Consider the following 17,231-nt stretch of genomic DNA (forward strand, 5'->3'; position numbering starts at 1 on the left):
ACGCCCAGCCGCAGTGGCCTCCGGCCTGTGTCTCTGATGTGGCCCAGACACGCGGGGCTGCGCCGCTGCCTCGGCTCTCCTTCCCGTGCGGCCACCTCCCCCAGCACACCCACCCCTCCCCTCGTGCCTGCAGCCCCTGCTCGCCCATCAGCCCCTCAGTGAGGCCTTCCTGGACCACGACCAGGAGGACTTCAAATCCAACTCCCCCAGCCCACAACAGCTGGCCCTGCCCTCCTCTGGGAACTTAATTTTCTCCACAGCACTTGCCACCGTCACTTAACGAATTCTTTGCTTCCCCTTCTGTTTATCTTCTGCCTCCTCCCACTCTGATGGAAGTGCCTGGGAGGTCGGGGATTCTTCTCCGGGTCACGCGCTGCTTTGTTCCCAGGGCCTAGGACAGGTCTGGCACCTAGTACACGCTCAATAAATATTTAGTGGAATAAATAACTGAACTAATGAACAAATGGAGTAAATGCATGAAAGAACAAGATGAAAGCGCCTGATGCCTCAAGAACCTGCAATGAGCAGAGGCGGCGACTCAGGTCATCCGAGGGCACCTTGCCCGTCAGGTCACAGCTGCATACCAAGTGCACTGCCGCTTACATTAAAAAATGCAATGCCTTTTTTTATTACATAAATTCATTTTAAAAGGAAACTTTATATCAGTAATACAAGTGAAAAGCCAGTACCACTCAACACAAACAGAGTAGCAAGCATAAGAAAAACCACCGAAACAAAGCCACGTCCCTAAATCCCACTCACAGGTGGGTGACTGCACAATCTCTGAACCCGCTGCCCGTTGCTTCCTTGTTTAAAAGTGAGGTCACAGAACGTTACAGAGGCGTTAAAGACACATTATCAGTAAATCACTACTCTGGTGTAATCAGAAGAATTTACAAGTTAAAAGGGCAATTTATTTATCTGTTTCAAAATTCTCTGTGCACCACCTCCAAGCCCCCAGGGCCCGTATATGGACTAACGGACACCACCAGTGAGACCACGGGCACTCGCAGGGCTGTGATGAGGGAGGGGACTCTGCAGGGGCCAGGGCACCCACCCTGCAGGACCGAATTCATCAGAAGTCACGGAAGGGCTGCAGGCATGGGACAGACTCTGCCACTTTGGCATTTCAGCTCAGGCGCTTCTGCACTGCAGAGGAGGGCTGCAGGGAGAGACCCGACGCGGAGGAGGCCAGACAGGAAGCTGCAGGACAAATTTAAGTAGGACGGTGGAGGTCGGCACAAGGTAGCAGCCCTGATGACAGGACACAGCCGCCTGTAGGACGGCCTCATCAAGCCCCGGCGGGTCATTACATGTAGGGTGGGGACAGCGACGGGGTGGGTCGCCCAGCCTCGGCAGGAGCGGCGTCAAGGCAGCGGCAGCCGAGAGGAGCCAGCTCAGCCTCTGGCCTGCCAGCTCCCCTCAAAAAGAGAAAGAGACACCATGCATGCACTCACATCCCCGCAAACATCAGGAAGAAACGTGCCAAAATACTAACTGTAGGTCCCTCCGAGTGACACCTTTACAGTTTTACGTACTTCCCCGAATGCCTACATTTAATAAAACCACTTCCAAGGCCACCAGAAGAACTTACATGAAAGAAAAGGCCAAGTATCTCAGGTAAGAAAGAGAGCAACGGGGTATCCCTGGACATTCGATCAGCGCAGCTGCAAGCAATGTGCTAAGCATCAAATCAGAGAATCACAGTCATGCAAAAATATCTAACCCAGATTTCAACTCACCTAAGTATTGACTGCTCAGCTTGAAGTTCTGACCTAAGTACAATCATTTCACGCCTTTGCCGATAACCAAACACAACCACCACTGACGGGGAAACGGGTCACGTTCTCACTACCCCACTGGCGCCACGATTCTCAGAGGAGGTGGTCACTCACCGGCCAGGTTCCAAGGCAGAACTTACAATGTTCTCTAAGTTCACCATTCACCATGCTGAAAACAGGTAATTCACTAAAAAGCTACGGAAATTAGAAAGAAGACCAACAAACACTCGGCCCCGCCCAGCTCCCGCCTCACTCCTGCCCCTCGCCATCCCGAGGGCTCCCGTCCAACCGAGAGCCTTCTGCAGAAACACACACCTTCCCTCCTTATGGAGGATGTACCGTGAAGAGGAAGACGACGCCAGAGTGAAATCTGACGTGAAAGGACGTAGAGGAAAGCTGAGGAAGAGAGAAGGTTCTGACGTCAAGACAACACGCTGACCCGGAAGGCTGCCCGCGGCATACACGGCCCAGAGGGGCAGCGCCCTGCACGCGGCCCTGCCGCATCAATACACTGATGAAGGGGGAAAGGAGAATTATTGCAGTGAAAACGGAGCTCTCTCACTAAAACAAACAGACAGAAAGCATTCTTCAGAGAAGTGACTTTGTGCCAGTCGTCTGAGACCCGGCACTCGAGGGCCTCACCTCCATGAACTCGTGGAAGACCCGGTCACTCTGGTGAGAGCCGATGGTGACCTCTGGGAGATAGACAGGGATGGTTGTGTAATTCAGCACCTCCAACTTGTTCTGAACCCTAGAAGATAAGGCAGACATAGTCACACTAAACATCAAAGTAAATATAATAAAATAAGCTATCAGGCTGATTCTTTTAAAACATCCATATTAAAAAATTCATCCGTGCATTCCCAAGCAGTCATCTCAGAAGCCAAACTTTCCCCCAAAGACCATCTGGGCTGTGGGAGCTGCTCTTCTGAAAGCACTTCCAGAGCCGGAGACAGGGTCTTTCAAGAGTCTCATGGCCACAGGTGACTCCCTTTGGGGACAGACAGTTTTGAAAAATAAAAAAGGAGCCGCAGTGTGTTTTAAACATAGGACTACCAGGAATACAAAGCTAAACACAAACACTACACGTCACAGTGCCGCACGCGTGGTCTGCTCTCATGAAAAAATGTGCACATTTAATGACTCTTGGGGGAAAGAGAGACGAGCAGCTCTCCTGCACCTCCCCCCCCAACTCCCCACCGCCCCGCGCGATGCCCACGCCGCCTGGCGATTCCAGGAGCTTCCAGGAGCTTCCAGGAGCGGAGGCTGACGAGGCCTTCGTGGAACCGGAGGGCGGGGCTGGGGTGAACTGCCCCGCAGGACGGCCTGCTGCACCCCTGCTTATAAACGTCTTCTTCCCTGCTTTTCTTGGCACCGAGAAACACACATGAGAGGACACACTCCTTGTTTGACCATTTTATTTTGAATGCTAAAATATTTATACTTTGTTATAACTTGCTTATTTTAAATTAAATTTAGTCTGAATATAACCACTATCCTTGAAGATAAAAAGCATTTTGAGTGCTTTTAGGAAAAAATGTTAAAATAAAGTTTCCTTTCTTTAGGGCTCAAAACAAAGAAAATGATTATTTTAAATGGCCCCTTTCCCATTAATGACTTATAATGGCAGAATACGTTTCTGCCTGTAATGGCCCAAACGGAAGCTCTTTTAAATCGATCTGGCTCTCAGTCGCTTTGTGAGGACAAGCCCAGGCCTGTCCCCTGCACCCTGGGCAGACTCAGCCGCAGTCAGAACCACCTGGTCCCAGCCCAAGCCCAGGTGACACTCGGCCCCTCTCCCATAGAGGACCACAGAGCACTGAGAACCTGTGACAGGCTGAATGTGACTGCATAGGAGGCACAGGCACATCCCAGGGTCACCGTAAACACTGTGCTTGTGTCACTCGTATGACAACTAGTAATCCAATAACCAAACATCACTCCAAGCAAACTCTGCTGTGACATCTTGCATATTTTCTCAGTTTTAACTGTAAGTTGGTTATAGAATACCTTTTGTCAGCATGTATCAATAAAGTAAAGTACATATTTATTTTTTAACACAAATAGAATTATTCTATACTTATGACAGCAAGGATAATTTTTAAAGTGATCTCACCATAAACAATTTCAACTAAAAATGAAGTTTATATTTTTAAATGTTAATAAATATCAAAGTGGGGTATGATTTGATTTTCTCTGTGGTTTGAAAAACCTAAAACAACCCTGAAGAACTGGAAAGAACAGACTGGCCTAGGGGCTTGTGTGTAATATACAGAGCAACGGCGCCATCTATGCTTAATTTGGCAGAATTACAGTTTACACACAACCCCCCCTTTCAAAATGGGTGTATCTTTGAACAAATATCTTCAAACTGCCTTTGAAGATTAAAAAAATAATCTACAGTGACTGTTCTCCCACTTACTCAAACTTGGATAAACTGCTCCTTCACTTTCTGACTACCAGCTTAAACGATGACCAAGAAGGGCCCGTGTGCCCCGTCTCCAGTAAACCCCAAATCTCAGCCTCCAAAAACTACAGACACATTCCAGATTGAAGATAAGCGAGGAAGGAAGACAACAGGAAGCCTTTTATGACTCAGGAGCAAAAAGTGGTGAAAGGAAACATTCCGTTCACAGAGCACTTAGTTTAATTAAGGAGATTCAAAACCTGAGCACATGCTCTTCACATCACAGGCCAAAGTGCACCCGCCCCCTGCCCCTGTAAGAAGATAGAGCATCCTACAGTGTGGTTCACAAAACGAGGTGCTCTGCCACATAATTCCAAAACAGAAGAGTGAGGCCAAGAAGAGAAAGAAAACAAAAATAGTAAACTATGACTTATGACTCAAAGTGTTTCCCAATTAACAGAATGCTTATACTTTCTCCTAAAACATGTCCAAAGCATATTCTTTAGTTTCTCCTGAATTGCAAAGTTCTGCTTGAAACCCTATACTTCTGATACCAAACTCATACCCTGCAGTTTTTGTAGCACTGGAATTTCCTGTTAGAAAGCCATCCTCCAGGAGTCTGAGAAACACAAGTCGCAGCGATGAAGCAGCAAAGGGCGAGAGGGGAGCCCAGGCTCTGGAGGCGGGAGGAAGGTGGACGCAGTGGAGGCCTCACTGGTAACAAGTCTCCAGCACGAGGATGAAACCACCAGGGCGGCGCCGGTCAGTTATGGATTACGGATACGAACACAAAATGCTATCAAGGTTGGGAAATAAGCACTCACACGCACATAATTATACACCACACACGTTCGGAGATGGTACAAAAATGTCCTCAACCAATAATTTGGTCAGGTTCTAGACAAAATGAGTGTAACTGGTAAATGGCAGGTTTACCATAATTATCTTAGAAAATGGTCATAATTTTCACTTGAGTCTCCCAAATTACGAAGTGGTACTTAAATGAAAGTAAACACAATTACCACTGGAAACCATTATGCAATATCCTTGGGAGGCAGAGGAGCAAAAAACTGCAAGAAGGAAGAACAATACCATTTATTTCAAAAATAATTAAAAACAACTGAATGCTGTAATTTGTAAACTGTGAGGGAATGACAGGCTCCCTCTCCATGCTCTGATATCAACATAACCGAATAACTAATAAGATTATGATCTTAAGACGTGAACTTTGGACATGGTCTAGCATCTAACTGATACACATTCCAGAGTACCTTTAGGAATTACACTGTGCTTACTGCCCGTGGAAGGAATGGAAAAGGCATCCCACATTGCCCAGTCTCAACAAGATGTCAGGGTGCCAGGACAGTCACCTTTTTGTATGTTTTTCACGTACTCTGCCCCGCAGTAGCTAATCCTAACAAGAATCACATATCAATCCACATAAAACGACAACCGGAAAAGTTAAGAGAAGGGTTCAAGTAGAAAAGAAGGTGAATAGAGCGAGGCTTAGGAGAATGTTCAGATCTTTGGGTAATTACTGGGCAGAGCGGGAGGTAATGGATCCAGGAGACTGTCTGTATCCTGATGGAAGAGGTAAAACCAGATGATTAGGACTCTGAATTAATTCTAGGAAATGAAACTTGGATTTATGCCTAAACCAAGATACGCCACTGAAGGATTCTGAGTAAAGAAAGAACAGGGTCACTGTGACATTTTATGAAAATTAACCTGGCGGGCGTACGCACAGGGGATGGGTGGGATGAAGAAATAACTAACCAAGGAGCGGAGATCAAACCCCAAAGAAGAGTCACCGGAGACCAGCACCACCCTGAGGGCGGGACCCAGGGGAAGGTGAAGGGTCAGTAGAGAAAAGGAGGGTTCAAGCAGATGACCCCAGGGGAGGAAGCAACGACCCCACCTGGACTCCAGCCGAGGCCGAGATAGGAGGGAGGGCACAACGGAGACAGCAGGAGGGCGCAGCAAGCTGCGGGCTGCGTGGCCCACCACGGCTCCAGGACCTCAGCAGGGCAGTGCTCTTGGAGGCCCAGTCCCCCACCTGCAAGAGGATGGGAGCCTCCACCAGGCAGAGTGCTGTGGACTCAGGAAACGTTTCTCAGATACCTCCCAGACACGGTGTCGACGCTGACTGTGTGCCTGTGATCAAGCTGACACCTCAAGCTCTCATCAGAGGGAGAACACCACGCAGCAGCTCAGGCAGACCTCATCTCACGTGGTCTGCTCTACTGCACTGTGCAGACGCTGCGTCTCTTACAAGTTGGAGGTTTGTGGCAACCCTGTGTTGTCAGATGGTGGTTACGATTTTTTAGCAATGAAGTGTGTTTTAATTAAGGTGTGTGTACACTTTTCTAGACATGATGCTACTGCACACCTAACAGACCACGCTTTGGTGTAAACATAACTCTTACATGCACTGGGAAACCAAGAAGTTCATGTGACAGACTTGCTTTACTGTGGTGGTCTGGAAGCAACCTGCATTATCTCTCAAGTCTGCCTGTAAAGATTATTTTTTTTAAACAAGGTTCACAACGAAATAGTACATAATATCATTTAGGTAAATTTACAAACACATATACATATGTAAGTATCTGACAAAAAACAAAGTCAACCACTAAGCTTTAAAAACCGAAAAGCGGGGGCTTCCGTGGTGGCGCAGTGGTTGAGAGTCCGCCTGCCGATGCAGGGGACACGGGTTCGAGTTGGCATGAGCCCCACCCAACCCTGCCCCTGGGCAGGCTGGGAACTTGGGAATGGGAGACACACACCCGAACCCATCAGCCCACAAATGAGAGTATAAGTCCAGTTGAAAACACACCAAGGGACTTCCCTGGTGGTCTAGTGGTTAAGACTCTGTGCTTCCACTACAGGGGCATGGGTTCAATCCCTGGTCAGGGAACTAAGATCCCGCGGGCCATGAGGTGTGGCCAAAAAAAAAACATAAGACCAACTACATGCCATCTATAAGAAACCCACCCGAGATCAATCCAAAGACTAAAAGTAAAGGGATGGAAAAAGATACACCATTCCTAGGAATCCTTTACACAGGGGCCCTGTGTAAGGGTAAAGAGCTCAGTCGCCCAAGAAGAGACTTAACATCCTAAACACGCACGCAACTCACAGAGCACCAAAACACAACGAGGCAAAAACGAATAAAACTCAAAGGAGAAACAGACAAATCTGCCATTGTAGTTAAAGATTTCAACACTCTCCTTCAGGAACGGACAGATCCAGCAAACAGACAAGCAGTAAGGACATGGATGACCTGAACATCACCACCAATCAGCTCAATCTCACTGACATTTGTAGAACACGCCATTTGACGACAGCAGAATACACATTCTTCTCACGCTCAGCCAGAACATTATTCAAAACAGAAAACACTGCTGACCATATGAAACGTCTTAACGAGGGTAAAAATCATACAAAGAAATTATACAAAGTATGTTCTAAGACCACAATGGAATTAAACTAGAGGGAAATTTATAGCATCGAATGCATACATTAGAAAAGAAGAAAGATCCAAAATCAATCATCTAAGCGTCTACCTTAGGAAACTAGAGAAAGAAGAGCAATTGAAGCCTAAAGGAAACAGGTTAAAAAAACCGCAATAAAAATTGGAGTAGATGTCAATGAAACTGAAAACAAGAAAACAACAGAGAAAATCAATAAAACAAAGAGCTGGTGCTTTAGAAAGATCAATAAACATGAAGAAAAAATTCACAAAGGACAAAAAATAGCCAATAAAATACACCTGTTTGAAGTTCAGTGTCTATGAAATCCAAAAGTAAAGCAAATGCTTTTCTTTGATATCAAAATCACAAGTTTTTGTTTGCTTCTTATCTTAACTATTCTGTCTTAATAAGGGCTTTCAGAAGACCGGTTCAAGTGTGCAAGCTGGTACACATCTTCTGGAGAACAATTTCACAACACACCAATAGTTGCAAAATGTGTTCATATAATCTGACATGGTAACTCCACTTTTATACATTAAGAAAGTAACCTGAAATGGAGCAAAAATAAATACACTATGCTCATTACCATTATTACGATTATGAAGAAATGGAAATAACCCAAAAGACTGATATTAAAGAAACGGTAAATGGATTATGCCTGTATCTCAGAGGTCAACAACGTTTTCTGTAAAGGGCCAGATAGTAAATATTTCAGCCTGAGAGAGCTACGTACGGCTTCATATATGTACTTTTCCCTTCGGTCTTTTAAAAATGTAAAGACCATTCTTAGCAGCTGAGGCCTGGGTGGGCCCACAGACCATGGTTTGCCAACCCCTGACTGGCATCGGTCAGTGGATTTATGCAGCGTGAGCAGCCATTCAAAAATCAAACGTGTAACAAGATAGGGACATGCTCGTATTAGAAGTTACAATACAAAGACATAATGAAAGGTAATTTTTATTTAGAAATACATGAACACACCGACACTTTACAAAAGACTGGAAGAGCCTGCACTAAACTCTGACGCTGGCTCCTGTGGTGGCAGAACTGTAGGTGATCTGTCTCAGGCTTGGACTTCTGTTTCCTGACTTTCTTCTACGGGTGGGTGTGACTCTGACCTCTGACCCTCCCGATCCCAGTCTTTTTTCAGTGCCCCTCCCCAGGTTAAATTCTTCACCATCACACTCACTCTCAGCTCTCCTGCTCACTCACATCCACCGGCAAACCCCGACCCTGCGCGCACGCAGAGCTCTGCCCCACCCGCACTGTACCTCCATGACCACGCACCCCCGTCCGCGGCAGCCGCCTACAGCTCCTCCCCCGTCGGGCCCTCCCGCGGGCCCGGGCAGCGTCCTGGACCTTCTCCTCCCTCCTCAAACCGCAACACGGCCCCTCCCGCCCTCAAGGCCTCTTGGGGCTGATGACCAGTCTCTCATTTCACTATGAAGACAGAAGCCAGCTGAAGAGAAGCTCCAGGCGCGCCTGGCACAGACCCACTTCCCTAAGCCCCGCCCTGTCCCCGCCTGCCCAGCGCCAGCGTGGGAAGCAGGGACTGCCCACCAGTGCACCAGCCCACGCCCTCCTCCAGGGCCTCTCCTGTCCTCTCAGTATCCATACCCCCAGCCCAGCCACAGGACCTCTCCCACTGGTACAAAACATGTGATTTCTTCCACCTTAAAACACACAACAGGGCTTCCCTGGTGGCGCAGTGGCTGAGAGTCCGCCTGCCGATGCAGGGGACACGGGTTCGTGCCCCGGTCCGGGAGGGTCCCACATGCCGCGGAGCGGCTGGGCCCGTGAGCCATGGCCGCTGAGCCTGCGCGTCCGGAGCCTGTGCTCCGCAACGGGAGAGGCCACAGCAGTGAGAGGCCCGCGTACCACACAAAAAAAAAAAAAAAAACGTGAAAAATGAATAAAATTTTAAGTCTTAGTTTTAAGAACTAAATCAATAGGTTCAAAAGGAAAAATAATTCACTTTCAAGCACAGGATATGGAAAACTAATGGCAGTCCATTTTCCATACATGCTCATATTAGGATGTGTCCAAGTGGAAAAAAGCAAGTGTGTTCACTATTGAGAGAAAAACTGACCTAGCAAAGTGCCCTGCACCGCGGAAGGCCAGCAGACCAGCTCCGCGGCGCTCACCCAATGGGCTGACGGCAGAGCGGTCACCCAGGCAGAAGGCCACACGAGGGTCACACAGACGTGTGTTCCCCAACACTGACCCAGCCCCGCCACCGCCTGAGCCTGGGTGCCAGCAGCGCAGGCCTATGCGAACCTCTGCCAGGCCCCCGCCCCGGGGCTCAACAGGGGTCAGCTCCCCGGATCCCTCTAGCACAGAGGCAGTCACCTACGCTCACAGGAAAGTGACGTTTCCTGGGTCGGAGCTGTCTTCTCTGCCTGGAACGCTTCTGCAGAAGCACAGCTCGTGCGCCTACAGACCTCGCCCATTGCTGCGAGCACAGCAGGCCTGCGCCGCCGTCTCCCTGGGCTGGAGAACCAAGCCCCACGCACCAGGGACAGCGTGACCACGGTGAGAACCTGCCTCCTCGCTGGGCGGCTGGGACCCAAGTAGGTACTAAAGCAGAGGGCGCTGTGTGACCAGCACCCAGCACAAGCTCCACACTGAGTGTCTAATGGGCTTTCTGGGCAAAATACTGCCCACGTGTTACTGCATCTCTCATGAACAGAGTAGCTCGCTCAGCATGTCCCCTTCTGCCGTGGCCTCCCCCACCTCCACGTTCACCACAGCCTCCCCGCCCCTTCTCTCCCAGCTCCAGCCCCAGCGACTCCTGTCTCAGGACCTCTCCACCCGCCGGCATCCCTGCCTCGTGCTCACCCCAGGCACTGCGGGGCCCAGTCCTCGCACACTCGGGTGTCCTCAGAAGAGAGGCCTTCACGCCTTCCCCAGAGCGCCCTCTGTCACTCACCCCAGCCACTGGCTGCCCCATTACTCAGGGTCACCTTTCTCCCCAGCCTTTAGCACCCGTATGGCTCTACTGATTCAGTGACAGCAGGACTTTTATTTGACACTATATTCCCTCAATCTGGAACACTGCCTGGCACAGGGTGCAAGCAAAATATTTGTTGAATTAATAATGGCAGTCTATCAATTCACTGTCAGATCAGAGAAAGCAAGAGCCTGTTTGGAAGGGAATAGGAAGTTCGCCTCGGTATCTGGCAACCTGCAACGCAGTTACTCCAAAATTCTGTAAATTCCCACAGCAGGCAACGCGCCGCACTGGAAGCCAGCCCTGCCCCATCCCGGCACCTCCCAGCTCCGGCAGACTCACCGCATCCTCAGACCGTGGAGAGTGCGGTCGTCCTGGTCCAGCCACGGGCCTTTCTCGTACTTCAGATACTCAATATCCTCGATCACCTGGACAGAGGGATTTAATGAGACAACATTCAGCGCGTGAAAACCACAAATACCTGGCAGGGAGACTCGCACCGTGAAAGTCAAAATGAAAGGAAGTTGGGCAGACAGCCTTCTGTGAAGTGGGGGCCGAGTGACGACGCCCAGTGTGGGCACCTGGCCCAGCTGACACCGGGGTGCTGTGGAAACTCCCTGGCAGGCTGGGAGAAAAGGAGCAGGTGCAGGAAGAATCAAGATGAGGGAGGAAAATCAGCATTCCTCACAGACTCCTCATTTCATCCCGTGTACCTTTCTTCCAGAAGGCCAGATTCAGCCGCTCAAAACAACAACAGGACAAGAAAATAAATACATTTCCTAGAGAGCGCCAATAATCCAAGTTCCTCAGCCCCAAAGCCTGCGGTCCGTACAGCCTGACCTCCCAGCGGGGCTGCCTTTCCAGACGCATTCTCCCCTAAAACACACCGAACTTGGGGACCTCTCTTTAGCTTTCAAGAATTGGAGCACATTCAGTTATGAACACAAATAATAACCCAGTCTGCTCAGGCACATGCCATGGAAACAGTCTGTCAAAGGAATAAAAATTACCTAAAGGCAAACAAAAATCAACATCACAGAAAAAGAAGGCTGGATGGAAATGAAATGCAATGTAACGGGTCCAAGTAGAAAGAACCAAGCCTAAAAGAACTGCCAGGGCTGGGCCCAGAGCCGGACTTGACTGCAGGTCTCCCGTCCTGGAGGAGAGAGGCCTACTCCCTCCAACTCTCTCCTCCCCTCTCCCCAAGCCAGGAGGCAGCTGAGGGCTGTGCTATCATTAAAGCAGCCAACTGCTTTGCAAAGCTTTCTGTTTGCTGCCACCACCTACACCCCAACACCAGATCATAAAACCTGTATTTTCTTCTAGATTTTTTACAACTTTTGTTGTGTGTTTTTAGTAATTTGTGCTTAATATATAACATAAAATACAGGCCTTTTTTTTTTAACGTAACGGATGGTCATTTGCCTCAATACCATTTAAGAAATAATCTATTTTCCTCTACTTTGTTTTTTTATCAACCTTTAAGGTACTGACTTTTCCAAGCTAAAGTCACAAACACACATGAGCACCACACACACATGCACCTGTTTCTGCACCCTGTTCTGTTCCATTAAGCTATTTATCAATCCTTGCATTAATACCACAGTGCCTTAATTAACATAAGTTTGTAATATGTTTTCATACTTGGGCAGGAAAACGTTATTCTAACTCAAAATTTTTGGTTATTACTCACTAAGTTCTCAAAATTGCAGAGGTTGACTTGATTTCACAAATGCACCTGCGAATCTGGGGAAAGCTGGTATCTTTACACAGTTGGCTGCTGAACAACATGCTCCATGCAGTCAAAAACCTGAGCGCAACTTGGAGGCGGCCCTCCTTGTGCGTGGACAGTGGTCCCTGCACATCCGCAGTGCCGTGTAGCACCAGGATGTTTATTACTGAAAACTGAAGACCGTGCAGTGCTATAGGATTTGCTACTGAAAAAAATCCACGTATGAGCAGACACGCACGGTTCAAACCCATGTAGTTCAAGGGTCAACAGTCTTAATAAGTCTTTCCTGTTAACTAATCCAACTTTCAGTTTTACCATCTGTTTAACAAAAATGTTGGTGCAGATAACCTAAGGTTCTTTGTATCTTCACCATTCCATACTTTTAAGATTCTAGAAGCTGAATAATTTAAAAGAAAATAAAAATCTCATGACCAGGGGAATGTGACGGGTTGGCTCTTTTAGATTATAAAACACAGATGCCTCTAAGACCAGTAGGAGCTGAATTCGTTACCTGATTCGTAAAAACCTTATACATGAATTAAATTTAAGAATAATTATAAATTTTTCAGCCGTTTTCTTACCTTTTCTGCATCTTGAGCTTCCCTTGCACTGTACTGTAAAACCTCACATTTTTCACTGTAAGAGAAAACAAGATAACATTCATGTACATTTTCCACATGGACGTTACTGTACAAATGAATACGCGACATCAAGGCTCCCACTCTAAATATCAACACTCCACATTCTCTGAACTGGCTCACAAGGCATGACCAGCTAAGGAGGGCAAGTCAGAAGCAGGGACATGCTCGAGGCTGGACGGTGACAGCTGCAGGTCTGTTTCCTGACCTCCCCTCTGACTGGACCCCCCCGCCGCCCCCGCTGCATGGGCGTGAGGCCAGCATCTACAGGGGGCAGGGACACGAGTCATCTGTGCTGTCACACAAACCACCTCTAGCTGCAGCACTCACTACAGGAAGGGACAGGGGAGCCCGGGGCCTGAGTGGGACGGACGCACAGAGAGCAGCTAAGTGGTGTTTGGGGGGTGGGGGTAGCGGAGCCAGAGCGGGGATGGGAGGGGCACGTTACTTGAGCTGCTGGAATTTCGGAGACAAATGAAACCCTCAAAATAACCTGTTTCAACCAAACTATGCAACAGGACAGCAGCAACTCGGTTCCCTTAGTCCAGGTCCTTAGTCTGGACACTGAAAAGTCACGCTGGGTCCCAAAAAGGGGGACAGTAGAGTGAGCTTCCTGCACATCTACCCATTTCCTCACCACATCTACTGCTGTGCGGAGACCTGGCTGCCCAGCCAGGCGAAGACTGAAAGCGCTCCGCATCTCCTCATTCAGGCGTCTTTACAGCAGAGCGCCCCCTGCCGACGGGAGCTGCATCTACACCAGGGTCAGTACTCCAGGAACACACGGCCCCCCACACATATGCCCACATACAGCTCCTCCGATACAAACTACTGGAAGCAGGGCTCCACCCAACCTTCCTGCAAAGCGGTTCCAGGCGGGAAGCCCGGGCCCTGTGCAGTGTTGGGCAGCAGCGCACAGGACGGCCTGTAACACCATCATAAACAGAGTGGAGTTTCCTGTTTTCAGGTGAATAAATACATCATCTTAAAATAAACATATTCTGTAGTCACAGTCCCGTGATACATGTGTCACATGAAAAGCAAACAAACATCAACAAAAAACCCTCTTTTTTATTTCATCTGGTTTGCTCACTGCTTATCAAAGTAGAAGCCAGCGTTCGGGCCTGAGGTGCCTGACTGGTGGTGAGTCTGCAATGAGAGAGACGGAAACAAAAGGACAGCAGCGCAGCCTCTCAGAGTGGAAGCCCGACTCCATGCCCCAACAGGTTCGGCTCCACAGGCAGAGCCAGACCCTCGGCTGCACTTTCCCCTTTCAGGTGGCTGAGGCTGGGGACAAAGAGAGAAAGAAACCAACCTGGGAATCTGGGAAGTCCTCACGGCAGAAACAGAGGTCCGTTTCACAACGCACAGTAGGTCTAACACTCCTGAGCAACTCTGAACTAACCAAGCCCGTGGCACTTAAAAACATCCAGACTCAGCCCAACCTGCGAAGACGCCAGAGAAGCCTCTCCCTCCAAAGTGCGACCTGATTCTTAGGAGAGTGAGCGACCCTGGCACGAGGAACCAGCAGAGGCCGCAAAGGCCCCGCTGTAAATGACCGGCGCACCTCACGTCCTCAGGGGCACCTCCCAACGAGGGCCCCACACACCACAACGCAGGAAGCTCACCCTGCCCGCAAGGTTTCTCAGAATGAGGTGCGGCTAATGACACTGAGAGAAAGCTGCTGTTTCAAGCCCGGGAATCAGCGGGAAGGCACAGCATCTGCGCTGTTACGGTGAAACCACCAAGCTCCCCAGACTGACCCCGGCGGGGTGACCCAGCATGCGGCACCACCGTCCAGCAGAGACCAAGAGCCAGTAAAAACCCATCCTTAGGAACTACCAGTCCATCACCAGCGAGCCACGGCTTCCAAATCGTGCGGCGACCCACAAGGCCCGCGCCCGACCACCGAGGCAGGGATGTGGAAACAGAGCTGAATGTCTGAACGTCTGCCCTGATCAGTGAGGATGTGAAAAACCGTCCGCTCCACGCTGGGATTCACCAGTCACCAGAGGGCAACGTGCTGGGCTAGGTTCACCAGCGGAGGAGGAGTCTGTCTGGTCTCCAGCACAACGGAAAGTGGCCCCTCGGAAGCGCTGAACCGTGGAGAGGCCACGAGCTGACGCCCAACGCAGCTCAAGGACGGAGTGCCAAATGAAGCAACGGATACTTAGAATCACTGCTAAACATTTCATGATCAGGAAGCCCTGAGGGTTAACTGCCAGGTATAAGAAAAATCCCACCCCATCTGCAAGTTCTATCTGGCCTTTACTTTCCTGATGTTACAGCTGAAAGTCCTATTTGAGAACTTGCTGGGCAGCCTTGTCTCGGTGGTGATTTTGTAGCCAGAAGATCTCCAGGAGGAATCTTTGGAACTGAAATCCTAGGGTCAACTATCTCTGTTTATTCTCATAGCTCTATACATTCCCCTGGACAAGATTTACAAAACTGACTTTTTTCCTGCACGTCTGGCCTTGAAAATAGAGTGGTACGACCTACAGTCCGCCCTGTTGCTTCTACTGCCCATGAGGGAAAAGCTTATCACAAGCAAGCAGAGATACTGTAAGCCTCAATGCTCACAGCTAAAAAAATTACATTCCAATTTAAAATCAAACTTTTCTTCCAAAACTGCTAGACATTACTTTGTTTTCATTCACAATTTTACAGTTACTTTGAAATTTTAAACAAGAGCATAGTATTTTAAGGTATCAAGAGAAGCTTACGTTTTCTAAAAGTCTGAGAACTACCTACTAGAGACCTTCAGTAACAGCGTTATTCAAACACCCTAATTTTACTTGGACCTGAGTGACAGCAGGAGATGACCCCTTCCACACGACACACACGCAGACCACAGAATGACCATCTAGAGAGAGTGGATGAAACCACGAATCCCTTGGCGCTTTCAATAAAGAAAGAGGGAGGGAGAGAAGAAACCAAATGGAAAAAAGGTCTGGTGGTGTTTTCATTTAACCCAGATCCCACTTAAGAACATCTTTCAAAAGTATGTACAGACATTGCTGACCTTTCACAAATTTTGTGTGGACTCACTGAGCACCCACAGGCAAGCCTACCAGGTAATAAACATGACCATTCAGTTGCCACCTAGAGTGAATACATGAGTTCTCTAACCCTAAAACCTGTCACAGAATACAGCTTCAGTTCACTTCTAGCATCAAAATATTCTAAAAACACAACAAAAAAATGTCTTGGCAAAATAAGCAAAACAAAAATCAACCCCAAACCTACTAACTCAAACTGAAATATCTGCTGTCATTGTTGCTTATAAACGTCAGATTAAAACTCCCCAGACGACATCCACTGAAATCAACAAGAGTGTGCCCCTGGGCTGGTGGGGCCTAAGGAACTGCACGTGTGGAGTTCTGTCGGATAAATCCTTGCGACTTCCCTGACGGCCCACTGGTTAAGACCTCCTCTACCAATGCAGGGGGTGCAGGTCTGACTCCTGGTCAGGGAGCTAAGGTCCCACATGCCTTGAGGCCATAAAACAAAAGCAGTACTGTAACAAATTTAATAAAGACTTTAAAAACGGCCCACATCAAAAACATCTAGAAAAATAAAATTAAATAAATACATCAATCCACTGTGCCCTGGGCTCACCTCATCTCGGGAAGGAAGGTCCTCTTATAGGCATTCTCAATGCCCTGAAGGTAGGCAGAGGTGATCTTCATCTCATGTGGCTAAACAAAAGCAGAGAAGTGCGATACGTTTGGACTTTTCTTTTTCCCGTGCTTATGGAAAATGTGAGACAATCAACAAACAGCTTTCCTAGAACGAGTCACGCTGGGCGCTCTAGGAACTGTGGGGTGATGGGAGGGGCTTCGGTGCCAGTTAGAACAGTTCTCATTGCGCCGCAGAGAGCACGGAAGCCTGCCCAGGTGAACGTATGGCATGACCTTTCTTTCACAGACTCTAAGAGGTGGACTTAGAACAGGAGCAGGAAGAACCCCCTCCACAGTTACGGCCCCGCCTCCCGTTCTGGGCCGTGCCCGAGGGCGGGCGATGCAAGACGACACGCCGCACCAGGGGACTGGCCCACGTCCCCCCCAACCCAAGCCGCAGAACCCGCCCCCGTGGCCAACTCTCTGCCCACCCCGCTTTTCTACCACTCACCCCCACCACTCCCGCTTTTTCCATCTCCACTTCCCTTTCACACGACATTTGCCAATTTCAGAAACGCAAAGCTCCAATTATGAGCGGCAAGTTTCCATACTGAAAACCTCTCACGGTTCAGC

General features: G+C 48.8%; 1 protein-coding gene across 1 annotated transcript in view; it reads right to left on the minus strand.

Annotated features, from left to right (window-relative positions):
* The window catches only part of NDUFA10 (NADH:ubiquinone oxidoreductase subunit A10), a 48,300-nt gene that overhangs the window by 22,149 nt on the left and 8,920 nt on the right, over positions 1-17,231 (minus strand). Inside the window, exons 6-9 of the mRNA XM_007469942.1 lie at positions 16,597-16,676; positions 12,922-12,976; positions 10,951-11,036; positions 2,424-2,532 (exon numbers count right to left, since the gene is read on the minus strand). Of these exons, the coding sequence (XP_007470004.1) occupies positions 2,424-2,532; positions 10,951-11,036; positions 12,922-12,976; positions 16,597-16,676 (330 nt within the window). The remainder of the gene's footprint in view (positions 1-2,423; positions 2,533-10,950; positions 11,037-12,921; positions 12,977-16,596; positions 16,677-17,231) is intronic.

Source organism: Lipotes vexillifer, unplaced genomic scaffold (assembly GCF_000442215.2).
Source record: "Lipotes vexillifer unplaced genomic scaffold, Lipotes_vexillifer_v1.1 scaffold988, whole genome shotgun sequence".
In the NCBI taxonomy this organism is placed as follows: domain Eukaryota; kingdom Metazoa; phylum Chordata; class Mammalia; order Artiodactyla; family Lipotidae; genus Lipotes; species Lipotes vexillifer.